This window comes from Centruroides vittatus, unplaced genomic scaffold (assembly GCF_030686945.1).
Source record: "Centruroides vittatus isolate TY-2023 unplaced genomic scaffold, ASM3068694v2 contig_401, whole genome shotgun sequence".
In the NCBI taxonomy this organism is placed as follows: domain Eukaryota; kingdom Metazoa; phylum Arthropoda; class Arachnida; order Scorpiones; family Buthidae; genus Centruroides; species Centruroides vittatus.
This window is the reverse complement of record NW_027122216.1, coordinates 1506342-1531898: the sequence shown is the minus strand read 5'-3', so window position 1 is coordinate 1531898 and position 25557 is coordinate 1506342. Positions and strand designations below refer to the sequence as shown.

At 27.8% G+C, this 25557-nt stretch overlaps 2 protein-coding genes across 2 annotated transcripts; both read right to left on the bottom strand.

Annotated features, from left to right (window-relative positions):
* Positions 1-9301: 9301 nt before the first annotated feature.
* On the bottom strand, positions 9302-11169 carry LOC136976556 (dual specificity protein phosphatase 3-like). The gene is made up of 5 exons (XM_067271890.1): positions 11030-11169; positions 10722-10939; positions 10215-10444; positions 9850-10078; positions 9302-9788 (listed from the first exon to the last, which is right to left on the bottom strand). Exons 1-4 carry the CDS (start codon positions 11054-11056, stop codon positions 9858-9860), a joined length of 696 nt encoding a protein of 231 aa, XP_067127991.1. The 5' UTR covers positions 11057-11169; the 3' UTR covers positions 9302-9788; positions 9850-9857.
* Positions 11170-15852: 4683 nt separating this feature from the next.
* Positions 15853-23914, bottom strand: LOC136976555 (dual specificity protein phosphatase 3-like). The gene is made up of 4 exons (XM_067271889.1): positions 23761-23914; positions 20228-20460; positions 16634-16863; positions 15853-16559 (listed from the first exon to the last, which is right to left on the bottom strand). Exons 1-4 carry the CDS (start codon positions 23785-23787, stop codon positions 16336-16338), a joined length of 714 nt encoding a protein of 237 aa, XP_067127990.1. The 5' UTR covers positions 23788-23914; the 3' UTR covers positions 15853-16335.
* Positions 23915-25557: the final 1643 nt, after the last annotated feature.

Genomic DNA, 25557 nt, shown 5'->3' with positions numbered 1-25557 from the left:
GGTAAAATTATTACCATATTCTTACAGTATTTTCAAATCATCATCAAATCATAAACTGTAATGGAAGGCAGATAGATGATGAAATTAATATTGTTCACTTTTGATGAGTGATAAGATAATGTTAGCCATGATAATATTGTATGATTGTTGGCTGTGGCTGGCAACCAAGTAGGTAAAATCATTAAGGGAGTTCTATGATACATTTAAATTTAATTGAGTACATGTAAAGTTACAAAATTGACAAGATGGACGAATAGTTGCTCTAAGTTGTGTGGGCACTGTAGGAGCCTTGTCAAGTCGAGCACTTCCAAGAGTAGTGTTACCACCCATCTGGGTTAACTATTAATTTTGTCCGGGATTTCGTAGAAATTGCGATATTATGATGAAACAAATTACTAGGCAAATATTTTTAGAAATTTCCTTCATTCAACAGTGAAATGCTTCACACTCATGGAAGGTTAATGGTTAATTTGCTGCCATCTGTATAACTCAAAAGATGTAATTTTGTTACTTTTGAAGCAAGGATGCAATATAAGTATGTATTTTCACAATGTGATACATATTGTGAAAATCAAAATGTATGGGACAAGTAATTTTTACTCCAAAATAAGGATGTCTGTAAATGAGGACAAGTAACCAACCCTGTATGTGAAGAGAGATCAAAGAATGAAGCAGTAATTTTTTTTGCAAATTTAATAACTGTAAAATATGAAATATGCACAAAGAAGTTACATGTCTTAGCTATTTTTCATCATAAGAATCAAGTCCCTTAAGACATTTCTATCATGGCAGCAATTTTAGTATATCTTGTTTACCTTACTATATCTTTATTGTATACTCCAGAACTATATCTTAGTAAAATTATAAATCATATGTTAAACATTTATACAGCGATACTATATGATATATAGTAACTAATATATGCAGGGTATCTGGAAAATCATCACTTTTATTTTTTTTATTCATATTACATGTCAAAACATACTGATGTTCTGGACAAGAATAAGGTATGAGTGCCATCTTGAATCATGGCAGAATCTGAAACAGAGCACCAAGATGCCCACAAAGCATCTTGGTGCTTTGTGGGCATCTTTCATTCTTTTTTTGGTCATGTGAATAAGCACCACAAATGCTTATTCACGTGACCAAAAAAAGAATAGTCCAAAACACATCAGATAGTTATGAAGAAATTCTCTGAAAGTGAATCTGTTCTTTGCTGTTAGAGGCAGAAGTAGCAAACACCATAATCTTCTAATGCAGCAATACTCCCACTCATTTTATGGTATCTTCTGGTGTTTAGGACAAACTTTTCCTAAACAAATGAAATTGTCTATGGATTTGAAGTATTCCAGCACCTCTCCCATGGTCACAAAGAGTTCATGGTCTTACAATGCAAGATAATGCCTTGTGGGACTTCATCAAGAAGAAAGTTGATCAAAACTATCAGACAACAGAAGAGTTGGAGATTGCAATGATAGGAGTATTTTCTCTTCTTACACAAGATTAGCTCTGCGAAACATCTTGGCAAACAAGGTGCCTATCAGATTGCTGTGATCACAATGGAGTTCATACTGAATATAAGCCTATTTTTTACTTGTCCAGATGTTCTTGTGTTTTGGTATCTGTATAAGAACAAAAACACAGTGAAAGCAACTTCCTGGAAGTTGCATTCACTGTGCTTCCTGTAGTATGTGTTAGTACATTACTGACATAAAATTACAAAATTGTTAAAATTAAACATAATTTTATGTCTATAATTATATATGGTATATATATATATTATCGTATAAGTTTGACAATGCTATTGTAAATGGAAAGAGAACAACTTTCCATTATTTCAATTTTCAATTTGCTACCTCTCAATAAGGATTCAAAAATGAAAATTACAAAATGCAATTTTTCAGCTTTAATTTTAAATAAATTTTTTTAAGTAAAAAAAATATTTAAATATATAATTACTGTATTTTAAGATTTAAAATAATAATATAGGATTTAAAAAGAATTTCCTATTTTTCATTTTTATTAAAACTTATATATATATATAAAACATATTTAACCAACGTATTTTATTTTGGTCTGCCCACGGTTATTCATTAATGAAAATATCCTCTGTTGGTGCATTTGATCTAGATAAGTTTAAAAAGAATTCTACTACTTGAGAAAGGTTTTCAAATGGAACATCCTTTTGAAATGTGTAAATATTACTACCCTTGTACTGTCAGCCTCAATTCTATTTACATTTCATTCTTTAACTTTTACTGATGTCAGAAAATTCCAGAATGGTGACTCATTGAGACGATGATAGATACAGTAGTGCCAAATATTCTGATGCAAAGTGTTGCTAGATCTTTAATAATTGCATAAATGCTAGATGCCTGGTTAGCCTATTTATAGCAGAAAACTAATATAGTATAACAAATTACTTTTAAAAAATGTATTGTAACAAAATAAAAAAAAAAGTTCATTTTTTGCAATAAATTATAACAATTTATACTGTTAAAATTTTTTTCTAAATATATAATAAAAAAAATTTATCTTTGTAGTATAGACAATCAAACAAAATTGTAAATACTTTAAATATAAAACTGATGGTAAATGTTTCCCTACACAAAATAATTCATGTTCATAATTTTGATAGAATATAAATGTGATAAAAATATAAAATTTATAATCTATGTTAATCATTTGTTATTATTTCAAAAGAATAGCCTTATTATGAGTTATTACTCTGTAATATGTTAATTTGAGTGAAAATTTTCATGTAAGTCCAAAATTTTTATTTTTTGATAAAATATTAAAATGAACAAAGTAAATTTTAGTACAGATAACATATAAAAATGTTACAAGCAATTACCTTGCTAAAACTGGATGAGGAATAAGAATACACTACCACAGTATCTTTATCTAGTATAGCACCAGGTTATACTTCTCTGAAAACACTGTTTTCAATGTTCTAAGACCATCTTCAGTCTAAAGAACAAGGTGTACTTCAAATTTGAAACTGATCTGATATGTGTATAGATGGTGTACATAATTAAATCAAAAATATTTATCAAAATGCAATTGCCAAGCATGAGAGATGCATTTTTCTTCTGAATAAATAATGCAGTATCCATGTTGGTCAGCTTTAAAGTTCTTGAGGGCATCAGTTCTTTAATTTGTTCAGTAGAGATAGCACATCTTATCATAGATGCCTTATCTAAGTTTGCTGTAATACCATTGTCTGATGCATATGTGGATAGGGCTGTGGATCTCTTCTTGTGAGCTGTGTCATATCTGTGTTCTGTCGTCCGTTTTTCAGTCATCTTGTAGATCTAGAACCTTTTATCCCATATTGGGATCATATATATACCACTCTCTCAATGTTCATTGGGTTTTTTCCATTATGTAATAGTTTATAGATGCTTTGATTGCACCTGTAGGCTACATGTGTGCCCTTATATCTTTCTATTTTCTTATATAATATATGCATATTGTGCTCAAAATTGTTACTTCCAGAGAAATAACACGATGCTGGACTAGATCAAGGTACTGTGTAGTGTATTCAAAAATGTTACATGATTCAAAAATTATTTTCATATAATCAGCAATACCCAAATTTAAAATGTTTAATTAAACACTTTCTCTTGTTACACTCAAGCTTCTTTAGAATATGTACAAAAAACAACAGGATTTGATTAGGCCTACATAGACTTTAAATTTCAAATTTAAAAACTGTTCTATGTAATCTAATTCCATAATTTGAAAATGCATTTAATTAGACATTTTATTTTGAATTTGGGTATGTTGGTTATGTGAAAATAATTTATAAAACATTTATTCCTGATGAGTGTCAACAGATTTTTTAAATTCAAGTTAATAGGAAAAAATTTAATGAATTTTTATATGAATGATTTCTGTATTAAAAGAACATAATCCATTTTTCTGAATGTGTAAAATTCAATTCTCGATAATTAAAACACTCAAATATTTTTAATAATGATTTATTAAATTTGCTTTCTAATATTAAAATAGAAATAATAGTCAGATTTACTTTATTCATATGATATACAGTAGAGCGTCGATAAGTGGAACGTCGGTAAGTGAAATGGCCGGAAAGTGGAACGATTTTCAGTCGGACTGTGTCGTGCTGAATCGAATGTTTTTGATACTAAATTTACTTCTAAAGTATAATTTTCATGTTTTTTATATTCTTTAATATATTTATTTTGTTTGTACAAAATGCAGAAATAATTTTTAACGATACGATAGCCTCGATGATTATTATAAAAATTTTCGTTAGGCTTAAAATCGACGAAAATTCAACACGAAGCGACACGCAACGGAGAAAAATTCAACAGGAAGCGATATGCAACGGAGAAAAATTTGAACATCGGACAGGTTAATGTATTTTTTCGTCAAAGTCGGAGTCTGAAACTCGGAAACTGGAACAAATCATTAACTGGAAGGACCCCAGTCCCCAATTGGTTCCACTTATCGACGCTCTACTGTACTGTATTTGAAACATTCAAAAGTAAAATAATGAAAAGTAGACCTGTATCTCTTATGTTGAAATGAAGAAAAAATGCCTAATTTTTAATTAGGGATTATTTTCTTCATTTTTTATACTTCTACGCATCGGTTCTGCAAATAAAGGCAGTTATGTAAAAAGAATTATTATTCTTTAGTTGCATAAACATAAATTTATTAGATAGTTTTCTTAAATCTTCAATTCTAAAAGATAAAGAAATATTCTTCATTATTGGAACAAACAAAATTTTTAAAAATTAGATCAATAAAATAGAATATTTATTGTGTAAATATATTTTCCATTACTTAAATATTTTAGATTAATGGCATCAATTAGTTCATGTAGATGAGAAATATTTCATATTAGTGAATGAAATATAAAATATCAAAAGGTGAAGTTTTTTTTTTTTTTTTTAATTTTTACAAAATGTTTAGAGATTTCTGTTTCTCATTAAAAAGTTTTCTCATGTTTGAAGTTATTTATTTTCAATGGTTGTCTTTATATATAAATAAATGCATCATTGAATTGAAAGATAACAAGATGAGAAATTTGAGTAAGACTGATGAAAAATCTGAATATCAATGTCAAATAGATTGCATTTTATTTTTCAATTGATCATTTAAATATGCAGCATGTAACATTCCTTCCTTATGTAGCCTGGGGTCCCTAATGGGAAAGACATCACACAAAAGTAAGTAGGGGTCGGTCATTAGTTAGCACCTGAATCGAATGCGAGACGACTGTGGTCGTGTCGTGAAAACAGGTAGTGTCTGGTGCCAAAAGATTTGGATTGATATGATGGAGAATCTAAACAAAAGCACAAGTTAGGTTTAACAACTCAAAACCACTTACATTCAGTAGTACTAATATACAAAACAAACTTGTACACAAGCAGTCCCCAAGACTCTGGTAATGGAATATCAGCTATCTCCACAACAGACAGACAAATTAATCATCTTACAAACAAAACCACCAGTACTGATCCTTTTCTGTCACTGGTCACTGCCAGTTGTAGCATCACCTCTCTGATGCTAGCTTTTACAGGGTTTATATCTCTCCTGGTGATGGCATCATTGTAGTCCCTCACTTCTAGTTTATTTACCTTTTGCAGTGCATCTTGTGTACATGTTTTGCTTGCAGTGAGTTGCAATGAGTGACAAACTTTAAGTTCCTTACAAACAAAATGATCATTTAGTTGAAATTATCTTAAATAATAAAGTTTAGTTAAAGATAAATGTTTACTTTTCATTATTATTCATTTTTTGAAATGCATAAATTAGTATATCATTTGATAAAAATGAAGTTGGTCATTATTTCTTTTATTTTCTAAATGGAAATTTTTAATGAAATCACATTTATTAGATTCAAAATAAAATACTAAACCATAAAACATTTATAATAAAACTATTTTCATAAACTGCTATCACATTTATTTCTTTAGTAACTGACTTTTATTTGCTTACCGCTATAGATACATTATTATTAGTGAAATTTTATATTTATGTAAATGGAATATTCTTTATAGGTATTAAAGATTTAAGAAAAACAAATATGAATATTTTTAGATAATGCTTTTTATGTTCTCATACTGATTGTTATTTTATGTTCAGTTAAGAAGGAATTAAGAATTTGATAAATTAATCAGGCAGAAACAGGCTCTAATGCATATTCTTGTTTTTAGTTTAATAAATGTAATGATATAATTTTTATTAACCAATGTTGTTATATTTGTTTTATTTTTAAAATTAATAAAATTATTTTCCTTAACATATTGTAGAGTTTTTATTATTTTGTGACATAATTTATAATATATGCTTTATTATTGTTATATACTGTACAGTACATACTAGTAATATAGAAAAGAGAGATATTATTTTATAAATTGAGTATGCTTCTAGTTAATCTTGTACTCAGTAACATTATACAAGACTACAATCTGTTTCAAGTTAATTTTTGTTCAGTAATATAATCATTACAAATAACCAAATATTAACAAATGATCTCTAGGAGTAACTTTATTTGATTAAATTTAAAATTATGAATCCAAAAGTTTTCTGCAGGACAACATACATTTCTGTATTTCAAAAAATGCATTTTGATTACAATTTATAAAATATATACTATTCTTTAGTCAATCTACAAAAACATACAGTACAACAGTACTCTTTTCTTTGTTTTTTGCTTTATATATAAAGTTTTTATGAAATTGTAATATACAAACATCACCAAATTGTAATGCAAAAAGTATTACAACTTCATAAAAACTTAAATCCATCCACAAACAACAAAAAAAGTTTATAAATATATAAAATTTTTAACAAATTATTTCACATTTCTATCATATAAAAAAGTGATTTTCTATTTTAACTCCCTCCTGTCTTGACTCTTTACGGTGGAGATATCTCTGGATCTGTTGTGTATATTCCCCAGTTTTTAGTAATTCTATTTAAATTCATTTTTCTGTTACCAGTAGTTTTTTAATAATAAGTACATAACAATAAACAAAACAAATAAAAAACATAGAGATATTTTTTGTTTATAAAAATAAAAATGTCTTATTTGTTTTTGTAATAATTTTGAGTTTTCTCTTATTGTTTTGCAACCACAGTTGTATTTGGCTATTATTGAGTTTCATTATTATGTAACATTGATAGTGTTTTTTTTTTAAATTTTCTTCCATTTTCTTAATGTAATACCACAGGAAGTTGCAACTGCATTGTAATTTATCAAATGTGTTGCTTTCTTCCATTTCAATATTTTAATCTTTTTATTTTTTATTGTTTCTGAATTGTAGTATTTTTTAATCTCATTATTTAATTTTGCAATCGTTAAAATATTATTTTTTATAAATATCTTTTTATAATATATTTGTAAAAAAGCCTGTGATATATGCTATGCTTACATATTTTATTTCATGTTTGTTTTGTTTTTTTTATAATTTTTAAACTATTTTTCTAATAGCTTAGGCAAAATAAGAAGGATAAAGTTATTCAGAAAAATAAAATTATTTTTATTTCTCTATATTGATGAATTGTAGGTGTATGTATTATATTATCTAAATACATTTTGAAAATATCTTGTTTTATACCTGTTGGCACGTTAGAATTATAGTTTAATATTTTATGAACATTACATATTTTTAAACCATTATTCCACCATTTTCATTTACTACAGTAAAATTAAATTTCCCCCCTTTTATAATTTGAATTTTATATTCTTAAGATATTATTTACTATCTTTAAAAATTGTTGCTCCTTGGTTATGCTTTGTATATGTAGTGAAACATACTGACCAGGAGTATAACTTTTATATACCTGGAAAAACATTTCATAAAGTACAAGAATGTGTAAGAAGCAGCTCTGTCCTGTGGTAAATGTTAGAATTGGAATATTTTGTCCATAATTTAAAATTTAACCAAATATTACTTTGCTTTTAGGGTTTTAAAAAATATTTTTGTTTCTTTAATTATGATTTATATTTCAAAACAATACTTGTAATTTTTAATTTTTTTACACACGAATTGGCAATATTGTTAAGCAGTTGATTGAATTATATTACTAAAACATACAATAAGTGCTAAATAAATTAATCTGATAATTTAGAATAAATCGTAATATTAAAACTTTGAATTTTTTTAGTTTCATAACTTGTTTTTCAGCTAAGTTATATACAGTATTTAAACTCTTCTACATCAGTTATTTTGAATAAGTGCTTGTAAGTCAAATTTGCTTGGTTTGCAACAAATAAGATTGATTTCCCCCCATTTTTCTATGATTTCAATTCAAATATATTGTTTCATTATCATCGTGTTATAGTGGTATTGTACCAATTGTAAAGACTTGTATGATATAAAATTAATTATTATTGTTTCAATGCAAAATTACATTTTTCACACAGAGAGGAGAAATAATCATTCTGTTAATAAACTAAGATCTGACAAAAAGCTAAGAAACTTTTTCTTGAAAAAGCATGCATAAAGTTACACTTAGTGACTTTTTAATTAAGTGGATTAATATTGATATAATTTTTGTTTTAAATAATTTTTTTATATGTTTATAGTCAATAACATTTTATCTAATAATTTAATTATTTGAGAGAATACAAAATAAATCTTTTAATAATTAACTTTTCCAGCCTCTTAAGATATCTCAAATAAATGACTAAGTTTGTGATGTGTATTGTTTAAAAGTGAATAAATAAAGCTATATGGATCACAGTTTGAATAAATTTAATATATGTGTATTTTTGATTTGACATAGTAAATGATGTCAAATTATATCAAAATGTTTCAAAATACTATTTGAAATAGTCTTTGTTTATACAATAAATATAAAATAATTCAAGTGTATTATACTAATACTGGTAATTTATTGTTATAAGTGTTGTTATAGTCTATTGATATTGAATTCTTTTTAAAAAGCATTGACATTGTAAGTTAAAATCTTTTTAAAAAGACAACAAAAAATTAAATATCAATATTATATAAATTCATATTGGAGTATGCATAAAAAAATTAAATCTTAAATTCCATAAACTTTTCTTATTTGAAATTATCTTAATTAGAAAAATATACTATAACAGCCTTCTTTTCTGTAATGAATATGATGATAATTGATGGATTATCACTTTGGTTATAGCTATTTTGATGATTGTCAAAATATATCAACAATTATACCTTTTTACGATTAGAATTTAAATGAAAAATATCCTTTTTTAACGAATTTATAATAAATATTTGTTTTAGCTTTCATTTTTATCAATATATATATATAAAAAAAAAACAATAAAAAATCTGTTAATAAAGTTTTATTTTCGTATTTATTGACTACAGTATTTTATAATAATTTCAAACACGTCACTTGAATAGTTTAAAGTTTCTAAAATATAAGATATATTCAGTATATAAAGCTAAATCTTATTTATTTTAGAAACAAAAGTAATCATTACATATATATACAAATAACAATAAGTGAATTTAAGTGTTACAGAGCATATAAAATTGAACTGTTTCTTATTGTCAAGCTATTGGGACCATTCAAGTCGAGAGGTGAAGAGGTAGATCGGATTCGTTTATATTTGACGATTACTGATGATGGAGGGAGGGTGTGTCTTTGTTGACGTAAGATTACACCCGTGTTTATTTTTCTCCCCACTCACCACAAAATTGTATTTATTTGCGAATGGTCTAAAATACTCGAATGGCCCGATTTAAGAAATTTAAATTTATTAGCCTTACACTTTAAGATATATCTTGGTATTTGTTCTTAGATCATTGTATCTGTTCAAAAACAAAATTTCTTAAAATTAAATAAACAAAAAGAATTAATTAAAACTATTACCATAAAAGTTAAAGAACTCCACGTGAAAGGTGCCTTTCATTTTCTTTCATAATTTCTTCATTTAATTCACACAATTGCCTTAAGAAACCACCATTGGGAATAATGTTTCTGTTTTCTTTAATTTTTCGTATTGCATCTTGTACTGACATCCTATGTTTTATCATTAAATAAGCAATTACAAGAGCTGCGGATCTGCTTATTCCTGCTCTGCAATGAACATAAACTTTTCCTGCAAAGGATTTTAAAATACTCAGTTTCAATTTTACCTGTGTAAACTTTTATTAAAGATATACAAATTGTTAAAATTAATTTTTGTGTAATCTTTAGTAATAATTAATGTACGAGTGTATTTTTCTTATCTTTACCTCCGGAGGAAAGAGCATTCTCAATGAAATTTGCAGCATCTTGAAAATATACATTCAGCCGAAATGAAATTGTGTCGAAAGCTTCGATTCCAAAATAATTGATTCCGCTATCACGATAGAATTCTTCTGATGTGTTAACCAAGCAAAGATCACGATTTTTACCTTGTGCTGCATTCAAAACGTGCGTTATTCCCAGTCTTCGTAACAATGAAGTGCACATCGCAGTTGCACTACAAAATAGTCGAAATTACTTTTTAATCAGTTCTTTAATTAAAAAAAAATATAACATTTTTTCCCCTCTTCAAAGACCATTAAAAAAATCGTTTAAAACTTTTTAAAAATTAATTTGGCGAGAAAATTAGTTCTTGTTGACAGAATCATTGTTTACATTCCATTCCGTTCCATCAACCTTAAAATAAAGCTTTAGTTTCTATTCGATTTTAGTTATAAAAATATGTGCTACGTATAATAAACATTGAAAGGTCTTTAAAAATAGATAATACTTACCCGTCTCCTATATAAATATTTGGAAAAACTTCGTTGTAAGGATCTGTAGGAAGTTCGAAATAACCTCTAGGCTCTACTATGATCTTTAATAAATCTAAACGCGAGCACGAAAGGTAATTTTCTTTCATCCATTTTGGAATTATTCTTGATTCCGGTATTGTACGATACAAAATATTAACTTTATTCTCCGTAGGTTTTCGTAAAGTTTTGTATAAAGCCTATAAAAGATAGCGATGTACTAATTCACATTTTTCTCATAAAATAATAAAAATTTGAATAATAATAATAATAATAAGAAAACTACTTACATCGTTGTGTACTCTTCTTCTATACATTTTGTAATTAAGAAAGCTACACGACACCCCAAATATAACTTTCTACCCTTGAATCACCAAGGTTTTGGCAAGTAGAAAACGTAGATTGCATAAGCTTTATCTTTCATTGGATAATGCTTTCTTGTTTTGTTTTTTTCTAGGCGCGAATGCGTAATTAGTTTCAAAACACATTCATTTACTAATTCGTCCTTTTTCTAATTTTAATTTTTTAAATGTCTCTTATGTAAATATTCGTATTTTCTTTATTCTATAATATATCTTTTAACGTGGTTTCGATTCTATATCGACTGTTAAACAGTTGATGTAGTAATTGTTTTTAATTTCAAAATGGACGTTAGATACGACTTTATCCTTCAAAATCAAAATATACTAAAAAATTATATGACTTAAAGATATTAATTTTGTTAAATTTTGATATAAAAGGAGTGTTTGAAAACAACAGACTCTTCTAGAATTCATTCTATGTTCTATAAGTGTTGATAGATAAACAAAACTAATAAATATATAATACCTGTCGAAAATTCTCGTATTTCTAGTTAAATCGCCACATGTTTAACTTAAAAAGTTTGTTTTCATATCATTATCAATCGCTATGTAATAATATTCTTGTGTTATTAAAACACACGAATGTTATTACATAGAAAATATATTTAGGCCATATAAACACTGAAAAAAGAGGCAAAAATTTATTTTTTTTTGTACTTGACCTTGTTCTTTATATAAATAGACGCATAGTTTAGAAAATGAATAACTAAAATCTTAAAATAAATTTTTAATTTTATTCTGTTTGAAAAAGCAAGGTTAATGCATAAAACGAAATATCGAATTATCAATAAATTCGTATAAAATTCGCATACAAAAATTGAAAATAAGTTATATTATTCTGCGACATTCGCATTTTTTCCTTTTAATGCTATTGTACTTAAAATGATACCAATTTCATTAATGGGCTGCAATTTGAAAAAAATTGTAGACCTATAAATTTCATTGTCGTCTGTGTGTCTGTTCTTAATCTCGAGAACGGTTAGATGAAAGTCGAGAGCAGATATGGAAAGCTTAAGAGTAAGAAATCCGATTAACTATGCCCGAACTTCCAGGCTAAGCCAGATTTCAATTCAAAAATTTTTCCCAGAATGGAGTTACATAGATGACCAGCATCATTCTGTTGTTATCAGGAAAAGTATGATGTACAGGGGCAAGACACTACTAATTTGAGATCGAGAAAGTATATTTTAAATAAGTTAAAAAATATGATTAAAAATTGCAGCCCGGCATTGTGAAGATGTCATTAATTATTAAAAATATTATTTATTATTTTTTCTTATAAAGGTTAAATTTACGGAAATTTTGAAAGTGGTAACAACCATATTCTGATGTTATCCCTACTTTCAAAGATTCATTTCATGATGAATCCGAGTTAATTTGACAGAATTAACTATACGACTTGTTTGCAAAATTAATTTATTCCGAAAGGTGGTTTTTGTCAGTTGATAACCGTCCTTGGTATCGTCCTTGTTTAGAAGGAAAGTTAACATAATATAAACAAACAGACGTGTACTGTAACGTGTCGTCAAAAGAAACGCGGCAAAAATCAAAGGCGAAAATGATTTAGTAACGTAATAGAAAATTAGCCACTAATTTTTCCACAATCAACACTCCGGACAGTGCTTCCCATTAAGTAACTTACATGATTACTCCATAAGACAAATAGCTTATAACTAAGGTTCGGATTTTTGGGTGCATTTTTAGAATGGATTGGGTGCTTTTTTCTCCGTTTTGGGTGCTAGTTTGGGTGCTTTTAAATGCTGTATTATTAAGACAAAATTAACAAGAAGTATTATATTTACAAACTACATAGTCGTTTATTGCAATTTACACACAAAGATGAGCATTGTAATTTACAACAGTAATCATTTCAATGTTCTTAAAAGTGAATATTTTTCGTTTGGAAGATAGAATGTCTTTATGTAAGGAAAAAAATGTTTTTACGTCGACCGAGACTAAGGGGACATGTTTCATTTTTACCCGGAATTCTTGTTCAGTGTAATCCAAAATATTGTTTAAATCGGGATTTTTTGATAAACTAGATCTGAGTTTGTCCAGGACAAAACCGTCCAGTATATCAAACGCCTGACTTCAACATTTCACTGATCCCGCATTTCAGTTTCATATCTTTCCAGCTCCGTGATTGTATCCACCAAAAACTTGTGCGAATGCACGGAGTAGAGCTCTGTCGTCACTACTGGATCAGCGACCAGTTTCTTGACACTGTCGACGGTAGCAGAAACGCTAGGAGGAAGTTTGAGAAAATCAATGCTTTTCAGCAGTCCTCGCAGTAGAATGAATACCACACTGTTTATTCAAGACTCCCAATGGGTGACCACTGGACTGGGTGGTAATGGCAGTCCAGTTACGTCTTGGTACAAGCGTTCCTGACTAGGGCACTTGAGAAGAACCATTTTCATTTCGAAATGAAGTCGTTGGCCTTGCTATATTTTACACGAATACGTTCACATACTCGGTGTAAGACAAGTCGCAAGCTTTAGGTTGTTGTAGATGCACTTCAAATTTGAGAATGCTGAAAACAAGTAAGATGCTTGATCTGTAACGACAAGCCAAACCTTTTCGTCCTGGATATCATTTAGCCACAACTTGACGTAAACATCATTGAAAGTTTGGGACACTGAGGTTGAGTTCGTATTTTCAAGTTGGTACATTTTGAACAACATCAGAATCTGGTCAGTGGTCCCGACATTTATGTAAATGGAATATTCTTTATAGGTATTAAAGATTTAAGAAAAACAAATATGAATATTTTTAGATAATGCTTTTTATGTTCTCATACTGATCGTTATTTTATGTCTAATCTGACTAATCTAATGGGCTTATTCTAAACGGTTCGTTATAGTAGATTAATTTAATATCGAACGTATACAATTGTGTGGTCTTACTTACCATAGTCAAGATAGCCCGTTTTATTACGTTAATATAGCACCAGCCGAGATTTTCGTCGTTTATAATCGTACCAGTCGTCAAAATATTTTTGCGTATAAATAAAACACAACTTTAATTATCGATATCAGTAGTTTAGTAGTTTTTTTACATTGTAGTAATTGTTTTAAAAAGCAACAAAAATTAAATTAGAGCACAAATTGAGTCGGAGCCTTGTTTTGTAATAGCCAATGTCAGGCTCTTTTATCTCGCTTTGTCTCTTAATGTGAGATAATTATGCACTACTGGCGTAATTTTTAGAATCATCTCGAGGCTAATTTTATTGTACTTTTTTGGTTTTTTTGTGAATTTTTGGCATTTTTGCAAATCTTCTTAATTCAAACTATCGTAAATTGGGCTTCTTGTATAAATCTATTAAATTGAGGGACAAGAATCCCAATTTATGATAGGAAATTACACGTAATTAAGAACCTCAATTGCCCGTAACTTCTTTATAATTCTGTGAAGTCGAAATATCAGCATTTTCGCTGCTGTTTAGTACATATTACAGAAAACGCAGTTAATATACAATTCCTAGAAGGAATAATTATACAATCAACAAACACAGGCCTATCCTTTAATGATTTTATTACTCTAAGTGTTTAGTTTAGAAACAAAGTAATTGGAGTTTGTAATGTTTAATTGGCAGGTATGGATTATTGCAGCGTTTTATTGTATTATCATTTGAGGAAATTTGTATCAATTTGAAAACGACTCGAATACCGCGTACTTTTCGCATTAGAAATAATGGAAAAAATTTCTCGGTATTCGAATCGTTTTCGGCAATGCATTATTCAGAATTATTCAGCAATTGTGGTTAACCAGATGTGGCTATATTTCGTTTTAATTAAAGCTGAATTTCCTTTAATAATAATAAAAATTCCTTTTTTAGTGTCTTAGAGCTGGATGAATCACTTCTTCAGGTTCTTGAAGATATTTATGTATTTATTTTTCCATAGCATTTTTTAAAGCTATGACTTGATTTTCTTCTATGCCACTTTTTCATCATTGCAGCCATCTTCCATACAATAATTTGGATATAATCTCGATAATATTTGTCCAGATAACTTAATGATATCAGATTTTGCAATTAGTGGCAAAAAAATACGCTAGACGACTTTATCCAAACGTTCTATGGCTTTTGTAAATAAAGGAGAAGTGTTACTAATCCCGTTTGTCTTCTCTCTTGAATTCGTACCTCTACAGCATGTAACTAACAACTTAGAATTAATTTTAGTTTTCAAATTTCTCAATTCACGTAACAGAAATTCAAATACGCCTTCACTCGTTAATAAATAGGACGACAAGATTTGCATCTTGTCGTTCTAAGGCATCAGCTGCTAAAAGTATTGGTCTTAAAACTTAAGGAGCTGTACAATTTTACAATACTCTGCTTCATTCCACGTCTCATTCAAAGCGAAAACAACACATTCTTTTAAGTGTACAAAACTTTCTATTGTTTTTCCGTTGTTGCAAGATTTCTCCCTATTGTAAGGAGAATTGGACGTTTTTTTAGGGGTAGGGAAATTTTTTAGTTAGTTTTATGAAACTTAGTATTTAACGATATTCCCGTTTTATGCCAGAGACGATTTTGTGTCAAAATGTTGATGTTTTTAATCAAATAATTAATGAATTTTTAAGTCAAGGCTCAAAAACAGGTCAATCGTCTTAATACGTCAACAGAGCGCAAGAGAGATTTTCATGTTTATAATTTTTATTTATTTCGAAGTAAAATCTTTTATGAAGCTTTTTAAACAGTTTCAATAGTCGTAAATTAATAAGTGGAAAAAATTAAGCGTATAAACTTACAGCAAAAACTTTGTTGCTTTAATTAAATACTTTTTCTTTCAAAGAATCTACATTTCTCATTTTCTTGGCTGAATATACAAATCAAATCATTTCACACTAATAAGCTTATTAAAATTTATCATTTAAATAAATATTTAAAACAACTCTTTAAAATAATATAAAATAATAAACGTTTTCCAACTTTTTTGCCTTGAAATTAAATGTTTTAATAAAATATTGTAAAATGAAGCTTTTTAAAATTTTAATCTTCATTAATAAATAATTAAACTGCGCAGCAGTTTACAATTTAAATGATAATAAATAAATGAATAATTAAACATTCCAATTTTTAAAAATTTTCAGAGTTTTGAATAGAGGATTGTCCAATATTATTTACAGATTAATGTAGAATACTGAATACTTTTTAAAAAATAATATTAAAGCTCGAAATGTATTTTCAATGAAATCTATAAAAGTTTAAAATTTTTTAAGCTTTTATTTCAGGGTATTCCACGCGAGGATCTGAAATTATTTCTTTCCATAGATAATTTTTCATTTAAGTCACAGATCTGTCTTAAAAATCCATCATTGGGAATTATCTTTCTGTGAGCTCTTACCCTTCTAACGGCTTCTTGAGCTGGCATGTTACGTTTTATCATCAAAAATGCTATGACTAAAGCCGCGGATCTACTTATTCCGGCTCTGCAATGAACGTATACCTTCCCTATAATTTATAAAATTTTAAAAATGAAATCATTGAAATATATAAAAAAATAATATTTAAAATGTTTATACTACCTCCGGATCCCAATGCTTCCTCTATAAAATCAGCTGCTCGTTGGAAATAGAGGTAGAGAGGAAAACTTGCACTGTCCATAGCTTCTACACCAAGAAACTTTATTCCAGAATCATAATAATAAGAGGAAGACGTATTGACGAAATATAAATTTCGATTCTTTCCTTGTGCCGCATTTAATACGTGAGTGACACCGAGTCTTCGTAATGTCGGTATAGACATGGCAGTTTGCCTAAGAATATATAAAGTATTCTCTATATGTTTTAGTTTTACAGAAATAAATAAATAAATAGGGACAATTTTAAAAAGTTTAAAAAGTAAATGTATTATTTGATAAATATTTTCTCTATTCGCGAACAAACTAAACGTTTACTCGCGAGAAGTAGAGGAGGAATCAGTGGCACGTTATAGCTTCATAGGGCCCAGACGAATTTGAATTAGGCAGTCCCGTATTGTCTGACTGATTAGTCACATGACATTAACTCCCAATTGTAATGCTACTTCATTATTCATATTTAAATTAAATGTTGCGATACTTAGAAATGCCTTCATTACAGAACAGAGCTTATTCATAATATAAACTGATATAAAAAAGAAAAATGACCGAAAATAAGACGAAGGTTTATGTCAAAGTATCTAGAATCATCTATATTTATGTCTGCAAAATGTTTTTGTTTTAAAACTTTTTAATAAACTGCGATCCACGGAGTCTGTGTCGTAACCAAAAGTTATGACTAAAGGCGAGTTCCAGGAAATCTTTGTTTGTTTTGGGACAATTAATAAAAGTTAGTATGTTTAATGAATGATTTTGTTCTCCTTTTCTTTCCTACTAGCAATCGCCACATAGTAATATACGGATTTATGCAGCAAAACAGATCATGTCACAAAGTTACCCCTAGTAACGGGGTAAAACTGTGAGAAATACTTTCCACAATATGGGTTAAAACAATAAATTAACAATAGAATTCTGTGTGTAAAGAAAGGAGAAAAACTCCTAAATTGACAACTAACGACACGTTTCGTCCAATAATTCAGTAATTGGGCTGCAATTTGAAAAAAATTATAATTTTTAGAAATTTTCTTCGAGTTGCATGTATTTTTTATGACAGAAATCGTTTGTAATCTCAAATCTTCCATAGAATTTCGAAATCTTTATATAACGTAGTTTATAAAATACAGTATACAACATAGAATATTATTCAAGCAATTGTAAGATATGAAAAACAATAAAATTTGTATATAGGCCTATTCCTAACTGATAATTGAAACAAAAGTAAAATAATAACTAAATAGATTAGCTTACTATTGTTGTTATTGATTAAAACATATTTGAAACTGTTAAATTTGATATAAAATAAATTACGATTAAAATTAGCCCATTATAAATTAAATTATTTCATATTTATATAATTAATCGAATTTAATATCGATGTGATCATTATTTGAGAAACTGGAGTGAATGTAAATAATTGTATTTTCTACGTACTTGGAAAAATTTCAAAAAGACCAAACAAAAAGAAAGATGTCTGGTTTCTCAATCTAGTAAAATTACATCATTTAACAAGAATAAGTACTTAGACTTAACTTCGATAACAGGAAAAGACAATGTTAAAGCTCCAAGGAGAAAATAAGGTAAGTATAGATTGTCTATATTTACATTAGTTTCTCTTTATTTCTATCTACACATTGAGGTCTCGGTCTCTCTGTTTTTAAATAATTAACCATAGCTAATTAACTTGTATTTATTTACCTTATTAGTAATAATTGAAAAACAATGGTAGAAGATTTTGAGAAATTTTTTCTCGATTTGATTCCTTTACTTTTTTTATTACTCTCATATATACAGTTTTTAAAATTTATGTAGGTGAATTATAATTTGAATTAGCTAAAATAATTCAGAATCCAACTTTGAAACTTGGCCATTACTCTTAGGAAAAGTTTGCAAAAAAGCCCAATCTAATTTAATTGTTTAAATTAGTTTTTAACTTATCTATTGATATAACAAAAATTTGTTTTCCGAATTTTAAACTTCTCATTTATAACTGTCAATGAGAATTTTAAAAATGCTTTATACCTGTTTTCATTACTTCGTATAAAGTAAAAATCCGAGTATTATTAGTAAATACGTTAATTAATTGTAATAACATCGGAAACATTAATGAGAGTAGATTTATTTTAATCAAACTCGGGAAATGTAAGCGTTGATGCAAACAGTGAGAAGTATAGGCTAATTACAATACTGTAACTTTGAATGATGCAGTTTTTATATTATTTTCTTTGTATATTATTGCATTTTTACATAAACATTTACAAATAGTAGTGATTCGATACACTTTGGGAAATTTTTTGTTTTTGTTATAATATTTTAAGATATTGAATTTTTTTGACCCGATTTTCACTAGCTCACAAGGGCTGAAAATCATTGGCTAACAATATTTATCATACAATAAAACAAAAATACTAATAAAATTTCGTGATTTTGCATAATTCGGGTATAGAAGAAACGAGAAATTGAAATCTCATTAATGATAACATTTGTTATTTCAAGGGGCAATATGAATTAAAACTGCAAAAGATAATAACATTTTATTTGAATGACAAAATTGATAATACAGAATATGAAAGATAAAAGTAAAAAATTTGGATTATTATTATTATTCCAATAGTATATGATTTTACTTAATCCACGAAAAACAGTCGAAAATTAATTAGTATTTGCTAAATTTGAGATTGGATTTTACTTTCTTATTGATTTGTGTTCTCCTTAAGGTTTTTAAAGTAATTTTTTAAAACTGTTTTTTCGAAATTTTGGAAATATCTAATAAGGATTAATTAGTTCAGAACAGTGCATGCCTTGTTTCACACCTTTATTTCACAAACTGTTGTTTAAATAACTTTTTAATACACAATTGAAAAATAATCTACCAGTGCATATATTTCATTTATTACCATTACTTAATAATTTATTTATAAACATATAATTTTATTACCATAATTTCCCCCCAAACATTTTATTACTTGTTTAAATTTTACTACTACTTTTAGGGACTTAAAGCTAAATGACATTACCCTCAATCGCTTCAACACTCGATTAGTCAGTAAAATTCTCTTTAACCTTTCATATTGTATGAACTAAAATCGCTCATAACTGAGTAATGAAAGAAATAGATCAGAAATTTACTTCACGACCTTGGAGTGATTTTAATGCTTTTCTTCTATGGTGCATCGTATTAAAATTTTTATCGGTTGTTGTATTCGTGTCACTACAATATGATAATATTGGCACTTTAAGTAACATTATTTTTTATCGACTTTATTATTGTTATGATTAAAGGTTAAAGACGGAAAAAAAGATTAGCTAAATTTGTGAAATTTTTGGAATGCCTCCAAGTTAAATTTTTGAAGAACTTGGCACAATTCTATCGATGTTGCAGTTCAGAATAACAACAATAACAAAAAAAAGTAGTAAAACACCTCATAAAATAGTTATTCACAGTGGGTCAGCTATAATTAGCTTTGAGTCAGACTATTGAAAATATCCGAGACCTTATTAACGGTCGTATTCTAAATTATCGAAAAATCCTAAATATACTCACTCGTCGCCCAAGATTATATTGGGATATACTTCATCGTAAGATGTATTTGGCATCTCGTAATGGCCACCCGAAGGTGCCACTAGGATCCTAGTTAATTCATCGGGAGTGCAGGACGGAGGCAAAGGATCACCTATCCATCTAGAAGATTTCAATGGCGATAAGGATCTAGGTGGTAGGAACGGAAAGTCGTCACAGATAGGAACTATTAATGGAGACAAATTTCTACGAGGCGCCTAGAAATAACATTTAAAAAAATTAGATCTTTTAAACATACATAATTTAAAATTTTATTGATGATAAATGGCATAAAATTGTATATCCCGAAAGTGTCCACATAAATGAGGTTTTATTGTATAATATTTTAAATAAATTTTAAGTTTATATTTGAATGATTTTACAATAAGAAATGTTGTATTTGATTTTAATTGTTAATATGATAAATTTAAAAACTTTTTAAGGATATTTATCGAAGCTCCGTATTGTGTCAATAGAACAGGCTATATTATTTGTTCTTTTCATTTAATTAGTATTGGAGAGTAATCTCTTAATATTTATCGCTAATCAATAGTTTTTCCCAATTTTATTTATTTATTTTTGACCACCGAGATTGATTATTAAGATTGTTAATTAGAGAAGGGTGGCTTTTAAACTTAAATGGCATTTAAGTATGATTTTGTTCATCCACTTTCAAGCTTAATAATGCTTGTGTGTTTTGTCGAAAGTTTCTGAAATTTGTCAAGGAGATTTGTGTATTAGGGGGATTGATACTATTAAATTTTCATGGTTAAAGGTCGAGGGAATGTAGAGACGAGGCCATGTGTCATATCTCGAGTAAGACCGGATTTAATGAAGATTCGTTAAATGCATGTACAATTTTTATAAAACTCATCTCTACCTTTAAGGGTAGAGGTTTAAGAGGTAGAGGTTAAAATTAGGCTTTTTGCAAATTTATAATAATTAATAAATATGATACTTTAAAAGACTTTTTATAACAGATGGCGCTACAAGTAATTTTAAGTGTTTTGTCAGGAAAGTTACACAACTCTGCTGGATTAAAAAATCCAGCAACGAGTTGCGTAACTTAGTAATGTACTTGTGTATAGTAATATTTTATTCTGTACATGTAAACAGTACGTTAGAATAATATATAAAAAGAACTTCAACGATTCACCACAGAAAAACAATCTTATAACAACACCCAAACAGCATTTCAATGCTAGAATTTTCCCCTGAAAGGTGTTAAATAGATGACCGACACGACTCTATTGCTTGCAGGAAAGTATGATGTATAGGGGCAAGCTACTAATTTGAGGTGGAGAGCATATGTTTTAAATTAAATAAATTAAAAATGTGATTAAAATTGCAGCCCGGCATTGTGACCGGGCTGCAATTTTCGGGCCGCAAACCCGAAAATTGCATATACAATAATCCTTTGTGACCGGGCATATACAATAATCCTTTAGATGTTTAACACTTTTCAGGTGTTAAACATCTAAAGGATTCTTGTATATATAAATTCACCGACCAATTGCATTTGTCACTCACTCAGATAAGAAAAATGCCTCCCGAAGAAGGTATTCTGAAAGAAACACTGGCAATAATTGATGTTATAATTCTTTTCTCATCCTCATATAGGCCCTACTATTAGATAAATGATTGTTATCGGCTATAATAAGACCAATATCCGACGCAAACTAATACAAAAAAAAAAAAAAAAAAAAATGAGCTTTGATATAAAATATTATTACATTGGTATTATACAAATAAATTACATAAAATATTGTATTTTTTTTTAAATTTGGCCCTAATGAAGTTAAAGTTCGAAGAAATGAATTTATCAATAGAAAATTAAACATAATAAATGTATAATAGAGATATAAGATTTCAGATTGGTAGTGTATGTAGATTATTACGGATATAAGCTTTGTTGCCATTCTTAAAGATAGTGCTTTTTTATATTTTATGAACACAGTGGAACCTTGTTAATTGGATTCAACTTGTAGAATAATTAATATAAATATTTAAAAAATAGTATTTGAAATACTTAAGTGTATCTTTCTAAGTGCTTTAATTAAAAATAGGTTAAAATTAATTTTAAATGCATAGGAAAAATTCATAATTATTCACCAATGTTTGCCAAATTAATGTAGAAATGAAAAAAAAAACTTAATAAAAATACAAAAATGCCAGAAAAAAAAACTGTTAAATCTGATATCCGCTCATTAAGATCCGGAAAATCGAGGGCATATTATTATATTTATTTAAAGCAACTATTAATGTTTAAGTATAAATGAAGAAACAGTTATCGTCGATTAATTCGTCCACCATCCGTGAATAATATTAATTTATTATAAGTCTATAATAAATCTTTAGTTACTTTATTATAATTCAAATGATATCATTACAGATTAACCTAATTTGTTTCGTGAAAAATGCTAAGTACGCTCGACTGTCGAGACAGTATATATCTTTACGTCAACTAAACGTCAATTTTTTAGGTCATTCGCTGTAAAAATTGAAATGACGTCAATCTATTCCAACCATTGCAGGCTTGCCGTTTTAGTAATATGATGATACACATACTTTAAAACCTGACGGAACTAGTTAAAAATATATAAAACTATTTACGGGACTGTATTAATTTTGCCATCCTCTCGCTTATTTCCAGAAAGAGCTTTGACCCGTGTTACGTTTGCCCTCCGTATTGTTGTTTCTATTGTAGTAATTTACAGTAAAAAAGTTAAATCGATACAATAAAGGCGTTTAATATACCGCTCTTCTATAGGATCACTATATTTATGCAATAGAGATTATTTTAATTTAAAAAAGTATTATTTTCTGGCGTGTCGTAACTATATAATGACGACAAAAATACAAAATAGCTGAACTAATCGAGAAAGTAAGTACGCGTACAAAATACACTACACTACATGAGTCATCGTATCTAATTCGTGTATAATTACCAATATAAAGTTAAAAAATAATTTATTACTTCAAACGTATAAGTTATTTCGAAATAAAAGATATAAACTAAAAGTGAAATATTAGAATTTCAAACATTAAAATATTCGTATCTTTACTCTTTTAGGTGATGTTTAGTTTTCGAAGTTCATACGTAAATAAACACAGAAAGTAAAAATAGAATTCGTTTTAAAAACTCAGGAATTACAAGTCAATATTAATTAATTAATTAATTAATAAGAAAATACGGTTAATAACTTACATATTTATTCGTTAATTATACTCACTATATTTATATGTTTATTCCTTATTATTAAGAGATAAAGTTAATAAGTTGTATATCATAAACTTTATTAAAGTATAAAATTAAAATTTTCATTTTAAGTAATAATTCAATCAACTTTTGGCAGGGATCCTTCGCTTAATCTAAGCTAAACGAGTTTCCTGACTATTAATTTATTATTATATAAATATTAATCAGTCTTTAATATAGAATTAAGATGAAAGAGACGTTATTAAATGCGTACAGATGGAAAATAAAGCATAAAAATGAAATATATTGAAAAACTCACACCACGGAAAGGCCTTCTTCTGAACATGTCTGCACTTTTCCTGGATTTGAATGCAGAAGGCGTTTGTCACAAATATAGCTTACCCTTGAACGGTTAGGATGCTGGCATACCAAAATGACGTTTCCTAAAAGCTGAGTGGAGTTACGTAATATCTACCTTTCTGACGCACGAAATATCTAAGCGCTATTATACCGTGAATGTAAATCTTTGTATCGCTACCCACCCGTTCTATCTATAAAAAAAAAGTCACAGTCTAAAAAAAGACGTCATAAATTATATCACAACTAAACGAGTAGGTTAAATGTTGTGTCTCGATACATTGAGCAATTCAAAATAATCGATCTACCATCCAAAATACTATCCAAAATAATCGATCTACAAAGTTTTAGTCAGTGTAATATCACGCAATTCGACAAGTTAGGAAGAAATTTAGCGTACAAAATTTCCATATAAAGTAAAATATATAAATATTTAATTAAAATATATAGTCTATATTTTATAGTTAAGCATTAGATTTTTTTTCTTTTTTTTGTAAAAGTTAGAAATAAGTAATTTAAAAGTGAAATTGTTCGTATATGAAGTGTGAAATAATAGTGTAAATAGGTCATTCAATAAGATTCGCATGATACCTGCTAAAGATAGAAAAACTTCCGTATTTCACGCATTAATAATTGTTATTAGACTATTTGTCTGTATCTGTCTACGAACCAATGGAAATTTTAACAAATATTTAATATATTATGATTCGAAGATAACCGCTGTTATTAAATAAATTTACATTATTAAATAATATTTATATTGTAAAATCACGTTTTAACTCTATTGAAATTCATATGTTTACTTTAAAAATCTGTATAAATTCTATATTGATTTATATATATATATATATAAATGTAGCTATGGGAATCGTGAAATTACGGCATCAATGCTGTAGTGCATCTGTTTATTTGTCTGGAAAAAGTTCAATTATTTGAATTTAATGAAGCTTATAATTAAGAAATGTTAATGAAAATTATAGATGTATTTTTTATTTGTTTATATCTATTAGAGCAGACTCAAATTTTCACGATGTAATTAGAAAAATAGTGGTAAAGAGAAGCCATATTTCTCTTAAGCTCAGTATAATAAATTATGATCATGTTCTAGAAAATAATAAAATATTAAGTACCAATAAAATATGAAAAATTAATTATTGCTGTAACAGTGTAAAGTTTTAAACTGTGTACTGTAAACGATCGTAAAGCGGGTTTACTGAAATTAATACTGCAAAATTCAAAATAAATCTCGGAAGAGTAAATTTATTAGCTGCTATTTATTTTAATGTTAAAAAGTATTTTAAACCTAATATACTATTAGATTAAGCAATTTCTTATTTAATATTTATATATATTAGTGTGAGAAAAGTTTAAATGATAAACTGTAAATAGGCTAAATATCGGAAATATAAATACTGTATTCGATTAAAAGTGTTTACGTGAACTATCTCAATTCGAAAATGGAGATTGACAGCTTCTAATTCTAATATATCTGTTAGGAAATTGATTTTTAATTATAATTTTATAAAATTTATAAGATAAAATTAAATATTTCTAATTAGAATTTGATTCCGTTTCTTACTGCTTTTGAATGAAACGCGAGTAGCTTCTTCCTGTACATTTTTTTTAACATCGTTATAAATATATTTAAGAGATGCTCTGGCTGTCCCTTTGAAAATTTTGTAGATCCGCTTCTGGATAGATGCCACGAATTATAAAGTTACGAAAAGAAATTTCATTTCAGAAAAATATGCGTACAGTA

Excerpts from the sequence above, each read along its gene's own strand:
- LOC136976556 (XM_067271890.1), bottom strand. The coding sequence starts at position 11,056 with ATGTATAGAAGAAGAGTACACAACGAT. Across the intron at positions 10,940-11,029 it reads GAAGAAGAGTACACAACGAT|GCTTTATACAAAACTTTACG; the intron begins GTAAGTAGTTTT and ends TATCTTTTATAG. Across the intron at positions 10,079-10,214 it reads GAATGCTCTTTCCTCCGGAG|GAAAAGTTTATGTTCATTGC; the intron begins GTAAAGATAAGA and ends AATCCTTTGCAG.
- LOC136976555 (XM_067271889.1), bottom strand. The coding sequence starts at position 23,787 with ATGTTCAGAAGAAGGCCTTTCCGTGGT. Across the intron at positions 20,461-23,760 it reads GAAGAAGGCCTTTCCGTGGT|GCGCCTCGTAGAAATTTGTC; the intron begins GTGAGTTTTTCA and ends TGTTATTTCTAG. Across the intron at positions 16,560-16,633 it reads GGAAGCATTGGGATCCGGAG|GGAAGGTATACGTTCATTGC; the intron begins GTAGTATAAACA and ends TATAAATTATAG.